The sequence below is a fragment of the Loxodonta africana genome, chromosome 16 (genome assembly GCF_030014295.1).
Source record: "Loxodonta africana isolate mLoxAfr1 chromosome 16, mLoxAfr1.hap2, whole genome shotgun sequence".
NCBI classification, from domain to species: domain Eukaryota; kingdom Metazoa; phylum Chordata; class Mammalia; order Proboscidea; family Elephantidae; genus Loxodonta; species Loxodonta africana.
In genome coordinates, this window is record NC_087357.1 from 24,009,388 (window position 1) to 24,037,333 (window position 27,946).

At 36.9% G+C, this 27,946-nt stretch overlaps 1 protein-coding gene across 3 annotated transcripts; it reads right to left on the reverse strand.

The window, feature by feature from the left end:
- Window positions 1-284: 284 nt before the first annotated feature.
- Window positions 285-26,271, reverse strand: PDCD4 (programmed cell death 4). Of its 3 annotated transcripts, none has more exons than XM_064269334.1 (12): window positions 26,144-26,271; window positions 21,750-21,854; window positions 19,148-19,447; window positions 17,248-17,342; window positions 13,388-13,501; window positions 10,417-10,638; window positions 8,765-8,862; window positions 7,080-7,194; window positions 3,722-3,829; window positions 3,362-3,472; window positions 2,569-2,708; window positions 285-1,000 (listed from the first exon to the last, which is right to left on the reverse strand). In XM_064269334.1, exons 2-12 carry the CDS (start codon window positions 21,790-21,792, stop codon window positions 940-942), a joined length of 1,407 nt encoding a protein of 468 aa, XP_064125404.1. In that variant the 5' UTR covers window positions 21,793-21,854; window positions 26,144-26,271; the 3' UTR covers window positions 285-939. The 3 variants fall into 3 exon arrangements, with proteins under 3 accessions (XP_064125404.1, XP_064125405.1, XP_064125406.1); XM_064269335.1 differs by lacking the exon at window positions 26,144-26,271 and adding an exon at window positions 26,071-26,089; XM_064269336.1 differs by lacking the exon at window positions 10,417-10,638.
- Between the last annotated feature and the right edge of the window lie 1,675 nt (window positions 26,272-27,946).

Here is a 27,946-nt window from a genome sequence, read left to right on the forward strand (position 1 = left end):
TATGGCTGCAAACCAAAAGGATGGCAGTTCAAATCTACCAGGCACTCCTTGGAAACCCTTTAGGGTTATTCTACTCTGTCCTATAGGGTCACTATGAATTGGCATCAACTCAACAGCAACGGGTTTGATTTGGGTTATTTACTATTGTACTCTTGATTTAAATGCTGGCAAGGAACAAAACAAAAAAAAATTCAAATGTGCTTCCTTCTATGATTTAAAATTTGCTGTGTGAAGTAAAAGTTAAGAAGTATTTTTTTAAAGACCCAAAATAAATGTACTCCAAATAAGGAATCAACACTGCTTCACATGTTTTATTTTGTCATACATTCTTCTAGAACCGGGTTCATTTTTCCAGTTTTGTACAAAAATAGATGTTCCAGCCACCATTTACTGAACTGTCTAGTCTTTAAGACCAATCAATATGTTCCCTGGAAAGATGAATAAGTCTCATGACTAACTCATTTTCTTAGAATTCTTTAAGACAAATAACTTTTTTTTTTTTTTTAAACTCCCAAAGCACAGTATTTCAACAGCAGCAGCCAACATGGGGTTTTAGCAGCTTAACTTTACCCCCTAAATAAAGCTTTGTATAAACCAGTGATTTTACTACAAAACCACTGTCCTTGAAAGAAAGGAGTGGCAGTCAGACATCAATGCAAAACTTGGAATGATTAGGTCATAAACACGGCACTTACAAAAGGTAGCTTATTATAATATTCCACTTGAGAAGTGGTTACTTTTCTGTCCCCTCCTTTATACCCTCAAAAAAAAAGAAAAAAAAACTTCCTTTAAAAATTCCCCTTAGGTGTAAGTTTATAAAATTTCAGAAAAGCCTTGTACCCAAAACAAGTGCTTTAAAAAAAAAAACTGTTTACTAATAACTCTTACAGTTCAGATACATATTTTTTATAACATCTAAGAATGCAAGAGTTCTTATATTCAGTAGCTCTCTGGTTTTAGACGGCCTCCATCTCCTTCACTTACAAAACGCTTTCTGCCCCTGTAATGAAAAGAACACAAACATGAAAACAGATTCAAATTCTCACTAGAGTAATGAAGGGGGAAAAAAAAAAATACTTGGTATTTTTTGATTACACATTAAGTTTTGGAGGATCTTATTGTTTCAAAAAAGCATGCCTCTAATTCCTTTGAAGATTCTTTCCCTGCTGTACATTTTAGCATATAACACATAAAACAGCTAATATGAATTTTTAGCTAAATAAACGCTAATTATTGAAGTAGGTTCATTATCCAAGTGCAGTCATGTAAGGCAAAGTTTATTTAGAAATTTAGTATTTATTTTTATCACATTATTATCATTTGAAAGCTAAACAAGTGAGCCATATGGTGAACATATGATTTGGAATAATATAAACGAACTATGGAGGAGCCCTGGTGGCACAGTGGCTAAGAGCTCAGCTGCTAACCAAAAGGTCAGCAGTTCAAATTCACCAGCCGCTCCTTGGAAACTCTATGGGGCAGTTCTACTCTGTCCTATAGAGTCACTGTGAGTTGGAATCGACTTGATGACAACTATGTTTTGTTTTGGGACTATGAAACCTATCAAAATATGCACGCTTAACAATTTTTAAGTTTTTTTCCCCCTCAGATGTAGAAAAGGCATAACCTGAATGTGAGAAAACAAATCAGAATCCAATTAATTCCAGCCTATCCCCCATTTTGAGATTCCTGCTATTGTAAACCTCACGAAGTCTTGTTCTGTAATGTGACCACACTCAAGCTATATGCAGTAACAGCCCAGAAGGAAGAGTTGACCAGCAGCACATACCTCTAAGTAGAACACAGAGCTTGGGCAGGATTAACCTTTCCTCTATGGCCCAGATCAACATAGCACAGGCACGCGAGCCCACACACAAATGTACACTTCATCAAATAAGTAAAAGGGTAGAGACTAAAAAAGTCAGGTATCTCCTCAACCTTCAGTATCAGCTTTAACAAAAAAATCAGTTCCTGAGAGTTAGATCCTAGTAGCACAAATATAACACCTCCAAAGAATACACACACACACACTCAAGAGTCAATTAGCCCCAATTTGCTACCCCGTGAAGAGGCAAAGGATGCCGCATAAGGTACAAGAAAGAGCTCACACCTTTGAAGCCAGTAAAAGACTGGATTCATGCATGGTTTCTACTCCTTATTAGCTGTGTGACCTTAGAAAAGGTATGTTAAACCTGCCTATGCATCCATTTTCTCATCTTACTGGTGGATAATACCTACTCTGAAATAATATTTAAACTACTTAGAACAAAAGAATAATATTTAAACTATTTAGAACAGAACCTGCTATACAGAACTGCTCCACAAAATTAGTCTCCTTCAAGTGAACTGGGCTTCATGAGTAGTCCTATACAGATTTACAAGGGAGCAAAACAAGCTTCACCCTTGTTTCTCCATACACTCAAAATAGGTGATTCTTGCTCCTCAAGTGACTTCAGAGAAGATACTATTACTTTTTTGACAGAGCTGAAATGATGGAAAACTATCTTAGTTTAGCCTCACGAAGCACCTCATCCAGTATTTTATGCTGAGAAAGAGTAAATAAAGTACCTTGAAGGACAAAGATCTCTGAGTTGTCTGGAAATTATCCCAGCCTGAAAACATTCTTCTACAAATCGCTCGAGCACAGAGTATGAATGTGGGACATCCAGGTTAATATCTGGAATTTCACTGTAAATTCTCTCATAACCCTAAAACAATGAAATGAGATGCAGAACTGTTAGCCACATGAAAAAATCCCATCCACCACAATCCACCACTATGTCATTAATCTACATTTAAGGCCCAATGGTCATGCACTTAGACTGAAGTCAGATTTGGACCTTGAAAACTAGAAAAAGTAACATTTGTTAACAGAATGTTTTCTTTAAAACTGTTCTTTCCAAAGAGCTGCAGACAGACATCAGACATTGGGTATTCAATATCAGCATCACATCCAACATTTCAACAACAATGTGTACAATTTTAAATAGGAAAAATTAAGCACTTTGAAGCGTAATTTATTAAACATTCATGTTTCTCCAGAAACAGAACCCTTAAGAAAGAATATTCAATCATGAATATTCAAGAAAAAAAAAGAACCCTTGAAGAATACATAATCACACATTCAAAAATTAGATGAAAAAAAACAATGCTGAAGTGTTACTTTCTACTTGAAAGTAGAAAGTGTTACTTTCTTTGAAAGAGGCTCAAACAATTCCATTAAAAAAAAATTTTTTTAAAGCCCTTACGGGCATAATACTACTAAAAAATACCTATAAAAAAATTTCATTGACAATTCATCAACTTTATTCAATTATATATTTTTAGGATATAAGCTTAAAAACTATGATGTTATACTTACTCTTTTCATTTGATCTACAGTAATGGTAGAGGATTTCCAAAGGGATTTTAATAAATCCAAAATCATTTTAAACGTGCTTTCTCCAGTTGACTCTAAAACCATTATAATAGCCTAAAAATTGAAGGAATGAACGATGAATTTTGGGATCATTAATTCATGTAAGAAACTGCTCCTAAAATAGATCCTTTTTCTCTAATATGTAACCATGATCATTACAAAAATTTAAAAACTTTCTCCCTTAACAATCTTATTTTTTAAAAAAGAAAAAAAAAATATGTATACTATTAAAGAAGCATTTAAGTCACTGTGGTGAAAAAAGAACACTGAATAACTATCTGTGGAATGTCAAGGTGATCTTACTTCATATACAAGCTCATGGTGAAAATGAGGTACTTCCAGTTCCTTAAGGCAATGTTCAGCTTCAGATATGTCTCCAGAGAGTATATATTCTTTCAGCAGCATATCAATCTATTAGATTTAAAAATTGAGACGTGTTAAAGTTCCTCATTTTTGAAAAATTGTGCTTTGCCTAAGGACTGATTTATGCTCATCCCGATGAAGTGGCAGATCATGAAAAGCTAGGAACAGAGGTCTAGGAGCATAAAGACTTGATATGGTACTTTCATAACTATTTTTTTCAGAATAAAAAATATCCAATTTTCAAATGGTTCATAACTATGAAAAAACGCAGTGCTTCAGTGTATCTCAATAATCACCAACATCTGTAAGTAGGCTTATGGTGTGCACAGCCTGGGTTGGGATTATGCTTCAGTGCTCACTATAAAACACGGGCTTTAAAAGTCCACTAGAGGGCACTAACCAAAGGTCTCAACATAAAATTTTAATGTGGCACAAAATGTTTCAAATTCTATCAGAATGACCTTAATAATGCACTGGAAGACAAAAAAATGAGAGAGATATTAATAGCATTTTACTAGACAGGGCAGAGATTTTCATAGTTTCTTTTTTTACTAGAACTGAGGACCCATTATCTAAAAAATCAGTCATCTGACTTGAGCAAACTTCAAGTCATAGCTGAAAAGTCTTGATACTCCCACTCAAACTTGTACAATAACATCTGTGATTCCACAGAAGAATGTGGGAAAAGTTTTTTACACAAGAACTTCCAACTAAGAATGTTCTTCCCTATACAGTGCCTGTTAAAACCACCTTTGCACCTAGTACCAAAACCAAACCTGTTGCCATCGAATGGATTCCAACTCATAGCGACCCTATGGGACAGAGCAGAACTACCCAATAGGGTTTCCAAGAAGTGGCTGGTAGATTCGAACTGGTAACTTTTCGATTAGCAGCCAAGCTCTTTAACCACTGCGCCACCAGGGCTTCTGGTAACTTTTCAGTTAGCAGCTAAGCTCTTTAACCACTGCGCCACCAGGGCTCCTTGCACCTAGTAAGGACCCAATAAATGTTGTCTGATAGAGTAAGTATCCTCTACTTTCAACTTCTAGAATGTATTCTCATAAAAGGTAAAGTGAACATCTGAAGGCTAGAATACATCCTGATAAATATTTCCTATTATCCTGCTTTAAGAAATTAAGTACTTAAAGCATGGCATCTCAATAAAATGTTTCACATATTATAAATTAACATATTTTTTATCAAAGTTATATTACATAGTTTTAACATTTGTTACATAGCTTAAAAAAGTATTTAAAATGCTTCTGACTGGATTTCTTGCATTTTTAGAATGATAAAATTACAAATACATGTAAACATTTCCAAAAGTTCTCTTTGTTCAATCCATTCTTCTATGTCATATTCAAAAAATGTCAGCCTCAAACTTGTATACTGGTAGTTTTATTTCAATTTTTATCCTGACCCTTTTTTTTTTTTTTCTTTTTCAATTTTGATTTAGGTGAAAGTTTACATAACAAAATAGTTTCTCATTAAAGAGTCAATATACAAATTGTTTTGTGACACTGATTGTCAACCCACAATGTGTGAACACTCTTCCCTTCTCCACCCCGGGTTCCCAGTTTCCATTCTTCTAGTTTTCCTATCCCTTCCTGCTTCTTATCTTTGCTTTTGAGTTGGTATGCCCATTAGTCTCATATACATGACTGAACTATGAAGCACATCCTTCATGTGTGTTACTGTTGGCCCTATACGTGTGTCTCATCTTTGGCTGAAGGGTGAACCTCAGGAGTGGCTTCAGTACTAAGTTATAGGGTGCCCACAGGGTCATGGTCTCGTGGTTTCTTCAGTCTCTGTCAGACCAGCAAGCCTGGTCTTTTTTGTGTGTGGATTTGAATTATGTTCTACATTTTTTTCCAGCTCAGACTGGGACCTTCTGTTGTAATCCCTGCCAGAGCAGTCAGTGGTAGTAACCAGGCACCATCTAGTTGTTCTGGGTATTTTAACCATTTTTAACTGAGATAATTCATGTGCCAAAAAAGAGTTTAGCAGTTCCTCAAATATTAAGTCCTCCAATCTGTAAACATGGGATATCTTCCCATTTATTTAGGCCTTCTTTAATTTCTTTCAATGACATTTAACAATTTTCAGTGTACAAATGTACTTTTGTTAAAATTTATTTCTGATACTTTAATCTTATTCATGATATTATAAATGGCACCGTTTTCTTTATTTTCAGATCATTCACTGCTATTGTATAGAAAGAAATTTTATTTTTGCATATTGACCTTATATCCTGTGCCCCTGCTGAATTCATTTAGTAGTTCTAATAGTTTTTGTTTTTACTTTGTAGATTCCTTTGGATTTTCTATATACAAGATCTATCTGGGAATAGAGCTAGTTTTCTATCTTCCTTTCCAGTCTGTATGCCTTTTATTTCTTTTTCTTCCTAGCTGCCCTGGCATCTTGACTATTTTTATACCACAATATTTGTACTAATTCTTTAATTTTTTAAAAAAAGATATCATGTAATCATGGCATCACAAAAATACACAAATCCTCTATCTTAACACAGAAAAGCAAAAATGGTCAAAGCTTTAACGACATTTTAAGCTCCTTAACACTCAAACTAGTTATACGTATCATTAAAAGACTTACTAAAATTCAAAACTATGGTCACATGAGAAGATTATACTCAAAAATCAGAAGCACAAGAACTACAAATCTTCTAATTACCTGCCCTTTCTTAAGGATTTTCACATAAGGAGATTAAAAAATAACTTTTAGTTTCCTGTTATAGGACACATTACAGACAGAAAACCCACAGAGAATAAACCTTGCATTATAATGCAACAAATCTATTACTTTTTCTTTTACAGTATACATATAGGTAATGACACCTCACAAAAATTCACCATTCTCTCATCTACTCTAGTGCTCATAATTCATAACTTAGGATCTGAGAATATCAAGTTTCAAAGTACTCATATGAAAATACTTATTGAATGAACTATAAAACAAACTCTTATTTTAACAGTATCATAAGTATTTTAAATACCAATATAATAAAAGACTTCAGGTCTTTGACATTCCTACACAGTCCTCTTATAATAAAACATAAAAGTTCATTTTTAAGTCAGGGAAACACTCAAAATTTAGTAAAATTTATATAATTATTATATAACTTATACCAACAGACTATAAAGCCAAATATGAAATGATTATTCAAATTTGCAGCTGTAAGACTGAACTTAATTTTTGTCCACAAAAATACCAGCTAGTAGGCATAGTTTATTTCTCCCAGAGGAATACATACAAATTAAAGACAATACCCAATAATTACCTCTTTAACAAGGTGATTGACAGACTGCTGCCCACCTCCAGAGCCCCACACACTGTCTTTGCGCTTTCCACCTCTAGACATACTTAGGAGCACAGTAGCCTTGTCCAGAGCAGCTCTACAAAAGAAAAAAAATTAAATCCAATTTTGACACACTGACATGCTTTACTAAATTATGGATAAACTAACAAAACTACATATATGCTAAAAGCTTCCACAGAACTTAAAAGCAACATAAAATTCGAAACTCTAGTTAAAACTATTTTTCAAAATAAAAGGTTGGGAGCAAAAATAAGTTGATTTTCATGTTAATTTTCTCACACTATATTATTTCCATTTCTCTCTCAACAAAAATCAAAACATACTACAAAAAAACTGATCTACACAGAAAAGGGACATTTTACATTATAACTAACTTTTACCTAGAAATTGACTTCCGAACCAAAGAGACCATTCCACTAGGACCTGAAGTAGCCCTAGAACGTTAAGTTAGGTTCAGCGTGACATGTGAGAGAACCTAAGACACGGCCAAGTCCAAATCTAAGTTTCCAGGCAGTTCCGAAAAATCATGTAGTGTAACTCCCAAAAAACACATCTAGCCTACAATTACTGGACCGAAGGACAAGAGTGAAAAAGACACTATTTCCTGATTAAGAAAAACGTCTACAGCAGATACACACAAAATAAAATTGTAAATGGGGCTCCTTTGTTAAAAATGTCCATCTTAACTGCCTTATTGGAATATAAAATAATTACAGAATGTTAGAACCTGAAGGGACCTTAACCCTTTCAAGAACGAATTATTTTTTGGTAATGTAATGTTTTTTCACTAATGGCTTGCATGCTGAACTACTGAGTGTTGGTAATCTTGTTATGTAATATGGTTTTTTATAAACGTGTACCCATATATATACACCAGTGGACTCTGGAGGTAACACGGGTAGAATGAGGCATTGTCAGATATAGAAAAAAATTTCTAGAGCTTGTTCAGCCGTGTATTTTTCCATTTCTGAAAAAGGCGAGTGTTTCAGGAAAAGTAACTCCAGGGTCAGCAAAACCAGGATAATACAAAATACCATACCTCCAAACCAATAAAAGAATACACAAGGGGAGACATTGCATAATTCCAGCCTCTTATAAAAATAAAGCCTCAAAAGGAAATGTTGTCGTGGGAACATCACCACTGCAATAAATTACTTCTTACTGCAAAACAAGTACTTAAAGCTCAGAAACAGAAGATAAGTCCTTGACAAGTACACAGCATGTACATGCAGTATGTAAAGCATGATACCATGCCTGCTTAGACTGGATGTCTCCTAAAAATAAGTTTCTCACTTGAAAATGACCTAATCCTGAAAACCACATCTACCCAATAACACAAAGGGAATCATAAATATCCTTACATTTGAAGTTCAATTATTTAATAAATAAGGAAACTGAGGCCCAGAGAAGCATATCTTTGACATGAAGGTAACTAATGGTTTAGCTAGAAGCCAGGACTTCTGTATTATAGTATCATTCTCTTCCCCTTGTATCATGCCAACAGTCTCTCAATTTTAAGAGTGGAGAATACAGACAACTGACAGTTTGATGCTCACAATGTCTGATGAATTCAAGAGTCATTTCTATAGACTAATGGAGAATTTCCCCTACTGTGAAATTCTAAGTAGGAAAATTAATTTACTTACCTAGCCTGTACACAATCTACAGTTCCTTTGTAACTATCAATATAGGTATTACATAAAATTCCATCTCCAACAGCTCTAGCAATAAACTGGCCCACCAACTATAAAAAAAAAAAAACTAAAATAAATGTTTATAGGACACAATTTCTCCATACATAAATGATGAAGGCTGGTTGAACTATACAGTCAATACCTAAAAGACATGTTGAAATATTCAACAAACCTCTACTTAGCACCTACTAGTTACGCTTGGTACACTCCCACTTCTTTACATTCAAATTAATACATAAGTGCCAGAGTGGGGCCATGACTGTTTTGCTTACTACTGAATTCCCAACACCTTGAACACTGCCTCACACATAGTATTTGATCAAAAATATGAAAAGTTGTATAGAAATATTCATATCAAAGTATGTTCATAGCACTATTTGTTATAAAAACTGGAAACAACTTCAGTGTCCAACAATAAAAACTGGTAAGTCTCCAACAACAACAAAAAATACACAAATTGGTACACTGCGTGGCCACACGGAAATATCTTCACCGTGTTTTATGGAGAAAAATCAAGTTTACAAACCAGCACATATGGTATATTCCATTTTTTATTAAAGCAAAAAAAATGTATATAAGCCATTGGCATATATCCATAGAAAGTAGAATGGAAAGCTTAGTATCAAAATATAAGCAATGGTTACATTTTCTGACTTTTCTTCCCTTTGGTTTTTCTGTATTTTTCAAAAATTTTATAATGTATATGAACTTTCATAATCAATTTGTTAAAGTATGTGTACTGGTACTAGTATAAAGAGGCGAGAAAAAAAAGCCCATGTTTGAATCACAGCTGAATACCTTTCACAGACTTTTGTCTGTCACAGGAAAGTGACATTTAGAAGCTGGCCTATTTATTTCTGAATTAATGTGTAAGTATAAAATGCTCCTACCTTGATCAAAAAGTTTTAACAACAATTTCATATGTTTTCAATTTCAGGCCAGGAAGTCACCTTACAGTGTCAGCATGTACTAACTTCTGATAAAAACATAAGGTCTTGTGGAGAGGCTCTACAGAACTCGTGAATTTTCTAATTTACTCCCCCACAAAGCTTCAAAAGGAAATAGTCTTATTTATATTATTATAATAAATGGAGCCCTGGTTGCTCATTGGTTAAGAGCTAAACAAAAGGTTGGCAGTTCAAATCCACCAGCTGCTCCTTGGAAACCCTATGGGGGCAGTTCTACTCTGTCCTATAGGGTCACTATGAGTCAGAATTCACGCAATGGCAATGTGTTAGGTTTTTTGATTGGTTTTTATAATAAACCTTAGTCAAACAAATTCAACCCTTAACAATCTACATTTCTAAAAATCCTAGCTTTACTATATATAAGCAAAATATACAGACAGAAAAAATATGACCAAAAAACTATACAAAGCATGACAGGAAAAAGGAATATAAAATTGAATTTATAGTATGATGTAAAGTATGTTTAAAAAAAAAAAAAAGCTAGAAAAAAACATATTAAAATGTTACAGAGCTATTTTTATGTGGTAGAAGATATGGGCCAGTTTCCCCTTTCATCTACTAAAATTTCCCAGGAATATGTATTATTTCTACAACTGGAAGTGGGTGTGGGAGATGAACAAAAAGAATCATACAAACCTGTGGTGCTCTAGGAGTGTCCAGTGCTAATTCAGGCAGATCTTTCAACAATTTATCAAATGATTTTTCTACATCATTTGTGCTCATGACTGTCCCACAAAGGTCAGAAAGAAGCTTAGATGTCATTTCTCTATGACTGGCCTTCCCCTCCAATGCCAAGGACACTGCCAACACTGGTACTCCACTTTTCATTTCACCAAGATTTAAATCTCTTAGCATTTCCTATTTTAAAAAATATATAGGTTTAATAAAAGTTTTTTTCTAAAAAATGAAACTTTGATCCATATATCCTTATCCCCTTTGGAAATACAGAAGCAGTCATATTTTCTGGGAAACAATAAATATATCTTTCCTGGCATATAAGATATTGATCCACTCTGTCAAGCTCTAACTGCCTGAACATCACTAAACTAGGCAATGTGTAATTATACCTAGAATAGTTTATTATTAAAGTACATAATATTGCTAGTTTGGTATTAAAGAGTTAAAACTAACCCTCTGCCTTACAATCTATTATTTCTAGAAATACTGTTTTATAAGCATTTGTAAAGAGATTCATTTTCCATTATCATAAGCTGTTTACATGCTATTTTTCTGCAAACAAAAAAAACTATTTTTATATAACGTTTAAAATGATACCTTAAACCATTGTCTTTAAGTGGGATTAATGTTTTAAATGCTGGGATAAAGTTAAAATGGTTTCTACTACAAATAGTAATAGAAACAGTACAATGTACCAAGTGTTATAACTATTTATATTCTCATTTAATACTCAAAACAACCCTTTGAGGAAGGTGCTACTATCATATCAATCATACCCAGTGAGGACACACAGCTGGAGTAGCTAACCTAGAAGTGGACACAGGCAGTGTAATCCTAGAGGCTAACTTCTAACTCAATAACTAAGAGTGCTTTCCTCTTCCCTCAAAGTTTTCTCAGAACCTTTAAATCATGGTTTACAACTAAGAGTGCCAGAGCTATTTTCACAATCACCTAACTAAAATGTCCCTGTTAGTAGTCTCTTCCTACTCCATTTCATCTTCCTGGACTACCGTTTAACAACTAACTCATTATCTTTAAACATGATGCTCCTTCCTGGAAAACCCTCTTCAACCATCTTGCCCTGGCAAACTCCTAAGTATCCTTCAGATAGCACAGTATCACTTGTATCACTCTCCATTTTATGCTTCCAGAACACTATGCTCGTAGTATTACTCAGTTAATAAATACATATTATGCAGTTGGTCCTATGCTAGGTAGGTACAGGGACTTCAGCAGCCCCCCTTCCTTCATACTTAGTTTAGCTCCACCTCTGTAACAAAATGTCTGACATTATAATAATCTGTTTACATGCTATTTCCCTTATCAGACTTAGCTTCAAAGGGCAGGAATCACACATCACAAATTTCTTCAGGTGGTATGCACTGAGCAATGTTTGTTGTATATTCAAATCCTAAAGTCCAAAGATAATCAAACTGCTATATCAGACAAATCAAGAAAATCCAGTCTGAATTATAAGAATTTAAATTGTAAGTCTTTTAAAGTGTTACAAATTTACTAACTTAACCTAGTAATCTTTATTAGACTAGTAATTTTTTTTTTTTTTTTTTAACCCTTCTACATTTACTAAAGGAGTCCTTCTGGCACAGCGGTTAAACCCTTGACTGCTCACTGAAAGGTCAGCAGTTTGAACCTACCAGCTACTCCTTGGAAAAAAGATGTGGCAGTCTGCTTCTGTAAAGACTACAGTCTTGGAAACTCCATTAGGCTGTTACACTCTATCCTACAGGGTCACTATGAGTCAGAATCGACTCAATGACAATAGGTTTAGATTTACTTAATACTGGACGGCACACAACATAGATTTACTTTATGAACAATTTACAATTAACACAGTAAATGTTCCCAAGCAAATTATGCTTCAAAAAGACCTAAAAATGTATTATCTTGGTTTTTATATACATTTTTTTCAAATCATTATTCTTGTGTTCTTTAAAAAAAAAAAAAAAAAAGTACGAAAGATAAATTTTATCCTAATCCTGAGCATTGAAATGTCAACAAAATGGAACTAAAATCAGTTATTTTTAACTGAGGTCCCTTAAGAGGTTTCAAAAGGTCCATGTTGTTGCTATTAGCTGCTGTCAAGTCACCCCTGACTCAAGGCAACCCCAGTGCACAAAGGGATCGAATCACTGTAATCACAGGGTTTTCATTTGGCTGATTTTTTGAAAGTAGATCACCAGTCCTTTCTTCCTAGTCTGTCTTAGTCTTGAAGCTCCATTGAAACCCGTTCAACATCACAGCAACACACAAGCTTCCAAAGAGACAGGTGGTGGCTACGCTGAGGTTCACTGGCCAGGAATCAAACCTGGGTCTCCCATGTGGAAGGGAAGAATTCTATCACTGGACCACCACTGCCTACTCAGGTCCACAAATGCCCTGAAATTATGTTAAAAAGTATCATGCTGACCTCAGGGGGCAGTGAGTTTATGTTAATTGGAGAGGAACAACTCAGAAATGAAGGATGAGAATGGCTGCACAACTAGAAGAATGTAGTCAATGTCACTAAATTGTACATGTAGAACTGTTAAAATATATATATATTAAAATAAAGATGCTGTCTCAGGGGAGAGCAAGTAGGAATATACAGCAAGGTGTACATAAGTTTTTGTGTGAGAGGCTGACTTGGAAACTTTCACTTAAAGCACAATAAAATTAAAAAAAAAGGGGGGGTATCATGCTGTGCATTTTTCAGGAGAAAAGATGGCACACAGCTCTCATCAGATCTCAAAAGGGGCTATATGTAAGAACTGGTTTAAATTAAGGTTTTACAGAAATTCATTGATACACAAGAAAAATGCTTAAATTTAATCAGTGAACCAAAATCATTCTAGATACTGATGTTTTTTACTTGTAATAGTTTGTTTCCTTTCATACAGTAAATGAATTATACTTCCAACTTTAAACCTACCGCAACTTCATTAGTATCTCCATGCTCGAAATATTCCTGTATGATTGGTGTTAAAGTCTTCTCAAATGCCCTTTCATCCAAAGGCAGAACTACAGTTTCATAAACACAGTTCTCCTGAGAAGGGAAGGGGGAGAAAAAGTTATAAATCAGAGAACAGAATATTCAGATAAACTGAAATTGTCTCTTAATTTTATATTCCAACTGGTCAGTAATCCCCATTTAGGGCAAGATAAAGACATGCCATATGCTTTGACAATTTTTTTTTTTTTTTTTACTCCTCACTTACTATCTTGTGCGACAAATGCCGAGGTGCAAGGCCAAAGTAACGCCAGCTGCAGTGGTGTCACTAGGGTTGGTACCATCCACTACAGTAACTCATGGTGCCACCTCCCCCGCCTTGGACCTCCTTCTATACCAGCCCCAGCCTGCGGAAAAGAGCCCTGGGCTACCAGGACACATCTCCTGGTGGCGGACACAGGTGCCCAGCTCCTGAGGGCATGGAGCAGCACGGGCAAGCCAGGAGGGCTGGAGGCCCATCTGGGAATGGGGCAGCCACACAGGAACAGCCCCCAGCCACTATCTCACTTCCGTAAAAACTTACAGTCTTAGAAACCCTACGGAGCTGCCCCATAGAGTTGCTGTAAGTCAGAATTGACTTTACAGCAATGGTTTTTTTTTGTTTTGTTTATTAGTCTTTTAGACTACTTTCTTCTCTCAGTCTTTGGTTTCCTTCTTTTTCTAAGTAGAGAAGAATAGTTGTATCTTAGGTAGTCACTTACAAGCTTTTAAGACCCCAGACATTACTTACCACTTTGGGATGTAGAACATATACTTAATGAGCTATATTATACCAGTTAATGAGTTATCCCACGAGACTATGGTCCTAAGCCTTCAAACCCAGAAAACCAATCTCGCAAGGTGTTTGTTGTCCGCTTATATAAACACAGAATCCATTTATCACTGTTCTTTTACAAAATCTGAGTCTGATAAACCAATATACAACATCAGAACCACAAACCATAGCAAATACATGACCTCTACCAATTCTCCATAAAAAACCCACTGCCGCTGAGTTGATTCCGACTCGTAGTGACCCTACAGGACAGAGTAAAACTGCCCCCACAGCGTTTCCAAAGAGCACCTGGGGGATTCGAACTGCTGACCTTTTGGTTAACAGCTACAGCTCTTAACCACTATGCCACCAGGATTTCCCAATTCTCCATACCTTCTGTTAATTTTTTATATAACTCACAAAACCTATCCTTTTTAACTAAAAGGCTTTATGATGGCTTTCTATCGTATCACTTCCATTAAAACTTCACTTTTTAAAAAATGAGGCAAGAACCAATGCCTTCATGATTAGTAAGTTGTATCGTGATAAAAGTCCCTATAAATCAAAAGTTGTAACGACTGAAAAAAATCATTAGAGAGAAACATGGTTCAACTGATATTTCAAAAAGTAATAAGATTAATATCTATCACCAAATCATCCCCTGCTCTCCAGCAAATTCCTGAAATGTTTATCTCCAATTTTTGACAGGCTTCAGTGTTGGAAACCCTGGTGGTTGTAGTGGTTAAGTGCTATGGCTGCAAACCAAAAGGTCGGCAGTTCGAATCCACTAGGCACTCCCTGGAAAATCTATGGGGCAGTTCTACTCTGTCCTGTAGGGTTGCTGTGAGTTGGAATCGATTCAACGGCACTGGGTTTGGTTTTGGTTTGGTGAGTCTAATAAAAGACTTGAAAACTTGCTAAAATTAGAATATTTAGCAAAGTTCTATAATATCTGAATTCTACTGGCTTTAAATGTAATTTTTTTCATATTTTCTTAAAAAGATTTCCATGTCCAGTTAGCTAAAATCAGTAAATACACACATGCAAACAATACACAATAACAACCTAACATATATCCTGGTATTTTCCTAACTAAACTTCTCACCACCATGTCTTATCTTATACAAAGACAGTGTTCTTAAAAGTATCGCATGTATTGTCTGAGGTTTGCATCACAATAATTCAATGCGTGGTGGGGGTGGGGCAGACAAAGGAGGAAGGGTGAATGGTGAATGGTGGGTAGAGGATGAAATAAGACTGGCCATGAGTTAATAATTATTGAAGCTGGTAAAGCTTGGGAATGAGTACAAGTGGGTTCATTATACTATTCCACTTTTATGTAAGTTAGAAGTTTTCCATTAAAAAGATAACCCAATCAAAAAACGGGTGAAGATGCTGATGAAGAGTGAGGTAATAATATCAAGTGGACACTTGAGACTGTGTTGGCATCTCCTGTCTGGAGGGGGGATGGGAGGATAGAGAGAGTGGGAAGCTGGCAAAATTGTCACGAAAGGAGAGACTGGAAGTGCTGACTCATTAAAAAAAAATTTTTTTTTTTTTTGGGGGGGGAGAGCAAGTGGGAGTACGGAGTAAGATGTATGTAAACTTATATGTGACACACTGACTTGAATTGTAAACGTTCACTTGAAGCTCAATAAAAGTTAATAAAAAAAAAAAAAGGGTGAAGAACTAGAACAGACATTTCACCAAGGAGGATATTCAAATTGCCAACAAGCACAAGAAAAAATGTTCAAAGTCACTAGCCATTAAAAAAAAAAGCCATTAGGGAGATGCAAATCAAACTAAAATATCATCTCACCTCCATAAGAATGACAGTGATCAAAAAAATGAAAAACACTAGGTTGGCAAGGCTATGGAGAAACAGAAACCCTCATCCATTGGTGGTGGGAATATAAAACAGTACCACTGTGGAAAACAGTTTGCCAGCTCTTCAGAAATTTGAACACAGTTCTACCATATGACCCAGCAATTCCACTCTTAAGTATATACCCAAAGGACCTGAAAGTAGTGACTCGAACTGACCCATGTTCATCGCAGCACTATTCTCAATAGCCAAAAGGTGTAAACAACCTAAGTGTCCAACAACTGATAGATAAGCAAAATGTGGTATATATGTAGGATAGAATATTACTCAGCCATAAAGAAGAATGTGGTCCTGATGCATGCCTCAATATGAATGAACCTTGAGGGCATTATGCTGAGCAAAGTCAGTCAGACACAAAAGGATAAATACTGTACAATATCACTTACATAAATAAACAAGTACATAGAAACCAAAAGTAATCAGTGGTTACCAGGGCCAGGAGGAAGGTAACAAAGGAGGCTTTTGCTTAGAGCACACTGAAAATACGTTAATGGTGGTAGAATAATTTGGAAAAAAGAGCAAAAATGCTGCACAACTCGAAGAACATAATCAATGTCACTGAAGTGTACATGTAAAAACAGGTAAAATATTTTATGTGTTGTTGTGTGTATATTAAAACAAAAACACAAACACAAGATAGAAATGTACCATATATAAATTCATTACAAAATCTATTAAGATTTCATTCTCAGATTATCTCCAGGAAAAAAATCCGTGTTCCAAAAACAAAACTTACCATGTAATCGCCATCCGAAACATTATTAAAAAACAACGTAACAATTCTGTAACTCTTTTATGATATCCAGAAGAATATTCTTCTCAATTATCTTTCATTTACTATAGAAAAAAACTATATTAACTCAACAGAATTTATTGAAAAAATGGTCAACTTGATAATCTTCCTAACTGAATTTTAAAAACCTACTTTTTACTCTCCTCAGAAAACATGTGAAAATTATGACATACACTACTGTCAGGTGACTTGGTGTCCTAACCCAAAGTTAACCTAACAATTTGAGTATGTACATGACTCAGAAAGTAAAAGATTCTGTTCATAAATGTATGATGAAATGACTAACCTGATGCCAAGAAAGTCTATAAGCATTTTAAATTAAGAAAAAAGTAAAACAAGCACAGTGATACCTGGTCATCATCATAGTTAGGGTCTTTCACATCCACCTCCTCCACATCATATACCTGTCCAGGTGTACCCCAGACACCTTTGCCTCCTGCACCACCTGAAAAAGTTTAGAACTGAGAAAGGCAGGACCACAAATCTAATATCACACATACCATCCTAGTAGCCCACACATCACCAGGTAAAACCATTATAAATGCAAAACCCACCTGAAAAAAAATAATATCTCACCTCTAAGAATGACATACACATGTACATCAGCTGCCAAGAACCACACTACTGTAAAACGTGTGGGAAGTCACTGAATATACATGCCATTTTACTCTAAAATTTTCAATTGTTTAAAATTTTACTTCCCAAATTGAAGTTCAACTACACGATTCTGTATATGAGACAGATCATAAATTTTAAATGAAATAGAAGCCTAAAATAATTCTAAATATTCAGTTAAATAACAGCTAAAAATTTCAATTTTAGCTTCTATGCTAGTTTTCCAGCTAAGAGTTATACTTGAAAACTGCTTTTTATTCAGATCATTGCTTTTTCAATATTGATCAGATTTTATGTATCTTATAACCTATTTCCATAAGCATACATTTGAAATCGCTTATAAATTTAAAACTAAACAGGCAGATACTTTAAAAGCAAAAAAAAATCAAAAGCCAGCTATACTGGGGACCTCAAGGGAGCTGATACTGCACTTGACCTCTAAATTTTAATTCTGACATTTCTTAAGACCAAAACAAAAAGAAACATGTTGGGTCAGTAACATATGGCAAAGCTAACTCAACAAGGGAGAAACACGGTGACCACCATCAAATGTTTTAAAGTCAAATACAGACATAAAAGTATGAATTATACTTTGCAACTAGTAATAAGTCACAAATAATTGCTACTTAAGCATTAACAGCACTGATAATTATTCTTCTCTACTTCTACATACAAACTGACCAGAAGTTTAACAATTCCAACTTCCAAGTTGTTTTTCAGCATGAACTTACTGAATTGTTCTTATTAGGGCCCAAATATTGGTTGTTTTTTAAAGAAACCTACAGTGTTACCAGTGTTTTCTTTTTTTGTGGGGGTGTCAGGAAGTTATCTAGGTTATACCTACAGCCTAATCCTTGTCACCAGAGCAAAACGGAACTTGATAATTAAGTTTCATTTTGATCCAACCAATGACTGTAATCCATTCAACACAAATAACAATTTTTTTTTTACAAATTGCAAAAACATTTTGCAAAAAGCCTAGGCTATAAATGGAAGTTCCATCATGTGAAAGTTGGTGCAATCTTCCAAACTGTATTGAAATCCCACTACAGACAAAAGCTAACAGGCCAGGTTAAATCAGTAATCATTCATTCTTTCCACAAATACTTAAGAGCCTGCCATGTGCTCATCACTACTCCAGGTACTGGGCAGGCAGCAGTGAAACAGTCCACTCTAGTACCCAAAATAAATATAGCTAAAGAGAACCAGGAACCAGATTTATGAAATCATTACAATTCTGATGCAGACGTTACTAATCAAATTTATCATGTATTCTGAACAATGGATATTTTTAGATTCATTAGATAACAGGCATGTTCAATTTCTCACTCCTTTCAAGCAAAGTTAGAGACTACGTGCACAATTCACAAGCGTGAAAACTATCAGTGTACATTTTGCTGTAAATAAGAAAGTTCTGCTCAAGCAAACTAAATCTACTCAAACAAGCAAAATAGTCTCAACCTAAAGAAAAACTGGAAGGGTCCTCAAGTTATTACTACATAAAAATATACACAAACCATAACCTCTTACATTACTATTGTTTAAATTTCTCTTATTCCTAGAACAAGGAAATTGTAGTATAAAGATTCAGATTATTTTTTTCCATTTGTTTCTTCGGATGTAGCAAGTACCAACCTTTCTTTGGTAGCCCTCTTCCTTTCCCAGATCTGGATCGCCTATCTAACAACTTTCCCTTTGGACTGGTTGGCACAGCTACTCCACTTCTAAGAGATTCGCCTCCATTATCACTGACAGAATCACCTCTGCCAGAGTCTCGGGATGAGTTTTTCCGTAGTCTCCTTTTTGCCTTGGCATTAATTCTAGCTTCATTAATGGAGGACACTGAAATCCAATTTCCATTTATTTCATTCTTTATTTCCTCAGTCCCCACATTTTCTTCTTCGGAAAAGAAAGAGTCACTTAAATTATCAGGATCTTAAAGAGACAAATGAAGAAGAAATATTCTAAGTACTTCAAGCATCCACTGTTATACCAGTTATACTTATTAAGTTATATCAGGTTGAATCACACGAAATTACCATTTTTGTAGGTTAGTAACAATCACGGGCAATCTTGTATGGGTCAATCTAACAAATGACTGCTACACAAGATTACTTTTCACATTACCATGAATTTTGATTGCATTTCAATGAACAAGGTTCAGTTCCTACTTTCTATTTTCTTCTTGCATTCTCTCACATCTCTGTAGTAACCACTCCAAATTGTATCACCATAGTACCAGACAATCACATTTCATAGACTTGTAGGGAGTACTCATACTAGATTTTACATATGAAGAAACTGAAGATCAAAGAATAACTTAGCTCCTTACAGTAATAGAAGCAGTAAGGGTAGAAGTTGGAATTGGTACACTAATCTGTCTGACTTGGCTATTTGCTACAGGAAGAGTTTACTGCAAAAAAGGTCCACTTTAGGCCCATTCAAGTATTTAAGAACTTCAAGTCTCTTATTTTAAGGCAGTGCTAGGCAAAAGCACCAAGAACAGTGTAAGAACCTGGTCTCGTTGTAGTTGGAAAAAAAATAAAGCATACATCTTAAAGTGGCACTGTCCAAAAGAAACAGAATAAAAGCCACATATGTAATTTTAAATTTCCGAGTAGCCCCAATAAAAAGTAAACATAAACAGGTTAAATCAATTTTAATACATTTTATCGAATCCAATATATCCATATCATTTCAACATGCGATCAATAAGTTTATTGAGATATTTTACCTTCTTTCTTTCATACATAATTCTCTTGAAATCTGGTATATATTTTACATATATAGTACATCTCAATTCAGACTAGCCACACTTCAAATGCTCAATAGCCACATGTGGCTAGCGGCTATCATACGGGACAATGCAAAAAAGCAGCAATTACCTATATGTAAAATATATTTTTAAAATGTATTATCATCCCCACTTCAGTGAAGGGAGGACATGTCACCCATTTATTGCCCTAAAAACCAAGTACTCATATAACTATTGCATATAGTAGAACAGAAATAACAATTATTCTAACAATTTTTTCAACTATAATTTTCCAGCACACTTTAAATCAGAAGGTTTGTAAATACAAAATGGCAAAGAAGTAACTACTTCAAAGTGTCTGTTCAGATCAAAGGAAGCTGTTTAAGTTGCACCAAACCAAAAAACACCAAACCCACTGCCATGAGTCAATGCCAAAGCACAGCAACCCTACAGGACTGAGGAGAACTGCCCTATAGGGTTTCCAGGGCTGTAAATCTTTAAGGAACCAGACTGTCACATATTTCTCCTGCAGAACAGCTGGTGGGTTCAAACAGCCAACCTTCTGGCTAGCAGCCGAGCACTTAACCACTGCACCACCAGGGCTCCTTATAAGTTACACATAATAGTGAATTAAAGTCATGGAAGAAATAAAACTGTAGAATTTAAATGTAAAATATGATAAATATATTTAACTTACAAAAAACACAGTGCTTTCAGTATTAATAAAATGATAAAGCAAAGAATTATTCATAACATGTTGTTAGTTGCCACTGAGTTGATTCTGACCCATGGAGATCCCATGTGTGTCAGAGTAGAACTGTGCTCCAGGAGGTTTTCAAGGCTGTAACCATTCAGAAGCAGATCACCAGGCCTGCTTGTTCGTTAAGAACTGAAGCATTTGCACCACTAGGGACTCTAATGTGACAAGCTCTCACAATTCAGAATACTGTGAAATACTAACTCACTCTTTGGGAAGATGATTCTGAAAGCTATAATCACATTTGTCTTAAATTCTTCAGCATTTGCACATCTATCCTACTAAACTCTGTTCATTTTTATGATGATTACGTGCTACTGAAGCACTATGGAAAACTAGGGTAAGTGCCCACAGGTTATTTATAATATATAAATTATTATTTGGCAAAGATATCAACAATAATTTATATTGTAAAAATCACTAACTAATCTGCATGAAAATATCAATAAGTGGGTTCATTATTATTCTCCAGACTGCACTATACTTCATTATAATTAGTGGAGAATAACAATGTATGGAATATAAAAGGATGTGCAGAAAATATAAGGACATTTAATCAATTTCCATAAAAATGAGAATCACAAACTTGAAAATCTGAAAAGTAGCATGGCCTACTTCCTCTTACAGCATGAATACGATGATTTTTAAAGTAAAGATGTTCTCATTATCATAAAACATGATATGGCCTGAAATGCTCCATCAAAGTTTAAGATACTATCACTTACCTGTAGGATTGACATTTAGTATGTGTTCATTTTCCACATCCATTGTTCCTTGATTTCACTCGCACTGATTCAACAAATTACCAAATGGAAGTTTTCCTTTAGAATCTATTGTTTTAAAAAGAAAAAAAAAAGTCAACATCTTCTAAACTGATATAATTACGGTAACTTCAATTTACTGACTCATACAGTAAAAAAAATCATCATCACATAACTCCATTTTTAAAAAGAATCACTTTACTTTCAAAGACAGCATTTGCTTTCAATCTTCTTGACAAGTTCATGGGTCAAAAAGATGCCAGATTTCAGCATGTGTAAAGCATTCCTTTAAGATGTAATTAAAAGATATATTTGCTATACATGTTTATTTCAAGTTAAAGGGATACACACATACACACTCATCCCAAATCTTTTAGGAACACTAGGCCTCAAAATTAATCTGATATACAGAAACATAAATGATGCTAATGTATGTTACGATAGATTATCAGAACTGCTATGAAATACAAACAACACAGTTTTGATTCATCAAGACTATCATATGATCTACAACATGTCTGAAGGCAGAGATAGCTGCCATTTCATTACCTAGATCTGTATAGTGCCCGTTTTAAGACTGAGATTGGGGAAAAACATTTTAATTGCTGTTTTCCCCCTCTAGTGAGCATGTATTTTTATAATCTGCAAAATCTTTTTTTTTTTTTTTTTTAAATCTGACCTATTTTAGAATGGAATAGGCACACTGACATAAGCATCTCAGTATTTTAGAGTTCAGTTTCAAGAGACTTTAAGATTATCAATTCTAAAGGGTTTGGATAAAATCAGTTCCCTTTTCTTTAGACAATTAGTGATACAAATCACATGTTATTTGAAAGGAAAACTATCAAAAATAGTTTTCGTAAAAATACAATACTAGAAAGCACAACAAAGTAAGATTTCAGAACCTCTTTGGAAATGTTTTTCGAGTTGTGGTTTAGAATACTGAGGTATTTATCGTTTAAATCATACGTTAAATACAACTTCAGTTGTTTACAATCATTTCACTAGCATCATATCCTCTAAGATATAAAAAGCACAAATTAAAGAAAACATCTATTAAACTAATTACAGAAAAGCATTCGTTTTTCATATAACACCATACTGTTAGATGGGATTTTAGGATAACAATGCCTCCTGGGACTCAAGGTAAAAATTAAATCCTTGAATATTTACATCATTATTTTTAAAAATCTTTTAAGCTTACAGTCCTTTTCTTCAGAAAAAGGTATTATTTTGTAAAACAAAAATCAACCTATGTTAACATTATACATTTAATATTTGCATAATTCCTAAGACTACTAAAATGCTATCATATTGTTCCAGAAGTTAAGAAAACGGTGAGAGCATTCTGTTTAAAACAAATAAAATGTCATACATGCTTCTATATAATCACGTTTAATTCCCACCAACTCTGAACATAGGAAAAAAACTGAACCTTAAAAATATGTATGTAGAGATACATAAAGAGAGATAATGAAAAAGTCTGCATGGCTGAAGATGAGACATACATTTGTTTCGTTTCACTGTATAAATAACATGGTATAGAAAAAGGATGATGTCATATGACGTGTGTATGAGTTTTTTAAACTATAGTTATCTTAACAAGTTTTTTTCGTTCTCTGTTAAGTATGGAAACCCTGGTGGCGTAGTGGTTAAGTGCTACGGCTGCTAACCAAAGGGTCGGCAGTTCAAATCCACCAGGCGCTCCCTGGAAACCCTATGTGGCAGTTCTACTCTGTCCTATAGGGTCACTATGATTGGAATTGACTCGATAGCACTGGATTTGGTTTTGGTTTTATGTAAGTATAGGAAACTCTTGTGGCATAGTGGTTAAGAGCTACGGCTGCTAACCAAAAGGTCAGCAGTTTGCATCCACCAGGTGCTCCTTGGAAACCCTACGGGGCAGTTCAACTCTGTCCTACAGGGTCGCTATGAGCCAGAATTGACTAGACAGCAACAGGTTTGGTTTTTTGGGGTTTATGCAAGTATAATCTTTGAGATAATATTTTCTGCAGAGCCTAGCTAATAAAGTAAATGAAATGAGGTAATAAAGAAAATAAAATTATTTTAATTGGTATTTATAGAGCCCTTTATAATTCAAAAAGAATTTTACATGCATTATTTCATATAATTTGCAGAACAATCCTGAGGTAGGTACTCCTACTTTGCAGACAACTAAACAGATTCAAAGAGGTTAAGTGATCTGTCCAAGAAAAGACAAGCTGCTCAGTGGAAGAACCAGGACTAGAACTCAGGTCTTCTAATTAAAAGCCCAGGACTGTCAGCCCAAGTTCTGTACAAAATTTTAATATCCCATAAGAAGACTGTCTTTTAGGATTAACAAAGAGAAGCTTATTAAAACAGACTTCTATTGTATCAAAATTTTAAATACTACTTTCCGAACACTAGAAATAATACTTATTTTAGACTACGAAAAAAATTCAGCTGGACACAAAAAATTACCAGCAATGGCTATAATCTGTAACTTACCAAGTTTGTTTTTATGAAGTAATCATAACACAGTCCTGTCTTTAGGGCAAGAACAATGCAATCAAGGACTCAGTCACGCTATAGTCAACACTGACCATTTTAAAAAGAGTTCAGAAAAGAGGATAAAGATGTGTTCCAGGTTTTTAATTCTCTTCAAAGTAGTGTTTTCTTTTGTTCTGTTTTCAAATTTATTTAACAATGCTTAAAATTTTTGTCTCCTAATTTAATAAAAGAAAATTTAAAGCGAAAAAAACTAAACCCTACACCCTTCAAACTAAGCTATAAAAATGACTCTTCATTAAGAATTACCTAAAATTTAGAAAAAAATTAAGGCTGAAATTAAACACTTTTCTTTTCTCCAATGCATTACATACAGAGGTTCCCTAAAAGACAGAGCCTCCCCCACAGTACATCTATGTTCTGAAATATATCTCATAAACTAACATTCTGGTAGTAGTGTCAAGTTCAGGCCATCTGTTAACTAGAAAATTACTTGTATTCAATTCCCTGGCTACAATCACAGATGATTAAGCAACTTAAAATCACCTAAAAGCATTCAACCACAACGATGCAAAAGCGAGCACTACAAAAAATAATCGAAGCGGCTTTCTTTTTTTTTTTTTTTTTTTGCAGCCCTACCGATTATTTTTCCTTTCACATTACTACTACAGAAAAACCAATCAAAATATAATTCAAAGACGCCTGCTGCGATATTAAGGAATTCAATAAACCTATTATGAAACAACGTTAAAGGATAAATATGAATAATGAATTTTAGAACACATCTGCAATGGTACCCCTTTTTAAAAAGCATATGGTGGATTCCAGAAAAGCCCTACATTAGCAAGAATGACAAAATTCTAAAAATCAGCAGAGTAAAAATACAGTAAAAAGAGGCAGTAATCCACCTTCGGTTCACGCCACACCTCATTTTTCATCATTTTAAGCATCTGTAGGTACTAAAGAGGTGCGGACTACGTCGCCAGTTCTCACAAGGGCACGGGAGAGGATGGGCGACGGTGAAGCCTGCAGGCCGTTTTGAAGCTCTTGCAAAAAACTGTGTGTATTACAGCACCAAATTGACAAATGCAGCAGCCACAGCCTGCGTTTCACAGAAAGGGGGCCCTCTTCCTGTCTTTGTTTGCTCTGATTTTACTTAAACTAAAAGAAAAAGCCTTTGCACGAGGAGTGGTGCTACCAAGTCCGCGCAGGGCCGGGGCGGCAGGCACGTGTCGGTCCTCCAGCGTCCCCGGAGCGTGAGGGCCTCGGGCGGCTAGGCCTTCCTCCCCACAGCCGGCGCAGGCCCGGCACCCTCGGCCCTCCGCCCCGGCCGGGCCCCGGGGTGCTGGGGCTCCGCGGCGCGGGCCGGGACGCGCCGAGCTGCCGGACGCATCATTTCGGGGGGCCCGGGGAGGTCTAGGCGGCGGGAGCGCGCACACCTCCCTCACAGAATTTCAGTCCCGCCGGAAATACACCTCCCAGCCTCCCTCCCCCGCCCCCCACCAAAAAACAAAACGAAAACTTGGCCTTCGGGGCGAAGAAAAGGAGGCCTCGCCGCTGGCGCCCCGCGCGCCCGGCTAAGCGGGCAAGGGGCGGGCCCGCGCCGCCGCGCTCGGGGCTCGGGTCCTGGAGAAGGGAACTGGACCAGCTCTCCGCAGCCCGGGGCGTTGGGGCAGGCGCGGGCGGGCCTGCGGGACTCCGAGGAGGCTGGACTCCCGGCCCGACGGCCGGGACCAGACCGGGCTGCGGCCCCCGCGCCCCCTTCCCCTCCCCCTTCCAACGTGCGGCTGCCTACGAGGAAAACGGGGCCGCTGGAGAAGAGGGCGCAGTCCTCCCGAGCGTGCGAGCCGCCCCACGGGTACACTGACCCCTCGGATCGCCGCCGCCACCGCAGGCGCCGCCGCTCGCTCAGGTCTGCCGTCCGCCGGCAGGGACCCGCTCCTCAGCCTCAGCCGCCGCCTCGGCGCGTCTCTGGCCCCTCTCGCTCTATTTGTTTTTGTTTTGTTCTACCCAGTAACACGGGGGCGAGAGGGCTACGTTGATTGGTCAAGACGGAGAGGTCGGCTGGCCAATCGTGGCGGGGGAGCGGAGCTGAGGTGGATACCGGAGGGAAGTGAAACGTGGAAAGCTGGGGAGGGTGCTGGAGGGCGCATGCGCATCTGGCTTCCAGGGGCTGGAGTGGGAAGGGAGCGGGAAGCTGGGGTGGGGGAGGTTGGGAAGGCACAGCGAGCTGGGAACAGGCGAAAGGATAGTTCCGTGGGGTGGGAACTAGGCCGAGGTTGCCTAAACAGCTCACCCGTTCCCCTCATGAGGAGGTCGGCAAACTCGGCTAATGCAAAGGCTTTGGTCCTTGCTTGTGTGTCTGGACACACTGCAGGGGGAAAGCCTTTAACCCGTCCAGCTTCTCCTGCTGACCGTTGCTCACTCCATAGCTCCCACTGCGTGCAGATCCCGTACTAAGAACATTCAGCCAATGCCGTGTACCTTTGGGGATAATCCCATTTCACAGATGCGGAAACACACCCTGCTAATTATGGCTAACCAGGCCACTAGAATCCAAATCCACACATTCCGGACACCAAAGCTGGGGTTCTCAACCATGGCTACAATTTGTTTATTGAAACTTGTGCCTGCTGTGGCTGTTCTTTGCTGTTTTTCCTCTTGGCTGCATTTCTGTGGCTAGTCTTCTCATTCTTTCTAAGTCGCTATGTGCTTTCAGAAGACTCAGGTCGATCTCCAGCGGCTAGCTCTGGCAGGATTTTCTGATGGACAACGCCTGAATGGTTCATTGCCATATCCAGTATGGAGCTGCCTCCTTCCCCTGACTTAACCATTTTCTGCCCAGTCATCCCACCTGGGAATCATTTCATGCTATTATTTCTCTGCGCAAAAATCCTTCACTAGCTTCCGACTGCCTACCTGGAATGTCCGCACCCCAGCCTGGCATTCAGTGCCTCACAATGTGGCTTCAAGACTTTGTGGCTCTGGCTCTCTGCACCCCTCCCAGTCCACACATGGCCTTCGCTGGAACTGACTTGGACCACTCACTGTTTCATATGCCTCCCCATCTCCTGGTGGTTCTTTATCATGTTCTGTCACCTAGAAATGCCTCTCCTCTTATCTCCCATCTCTGCCTGGTGAAATCCTATCCACGCTGCAAGGCCTTCCCACATACTCTTTCTTTATCTTCATGACTTAATATGATCGTCCTATCCCCTGATTCTTCACAATGTGTAGTTTGTTGTACCTCTAGAAGCACTAATTACATTCTGCCTAGCATTATTTTATCTGAATCCCTGTCCTAGCTTTTCTCTCGGTTAGACTATAACCTCCTTGAGGGCAAGACCTGTGTCTGTTGTTGTAGTGCCTAAGAAGATGCCTTGAACATTAATTGTACTTATGCAATAAATACACCTTGATCTGAATTCACAAAGGTTCTCAGCAGTTGATCCCCATCCCCATCTTCTGGGCAGAGGGCTGGCTCCTGGCATGGCCAGCATCTGAACTAGCTTCGTGAGCCGCCTTCTCTTTTTAAAATCAAAGCTTACCCTCCACTCTGTTTTTGTTTTTCAGCTTCTCCAGCTGCCTCCTTTCCCTTCTCTGCCAGTGCTTTGCTATCCTCTCCACTAATCAGTGACTGGTGGCTCCTTTTTCCAACTACTCTTTTCTTT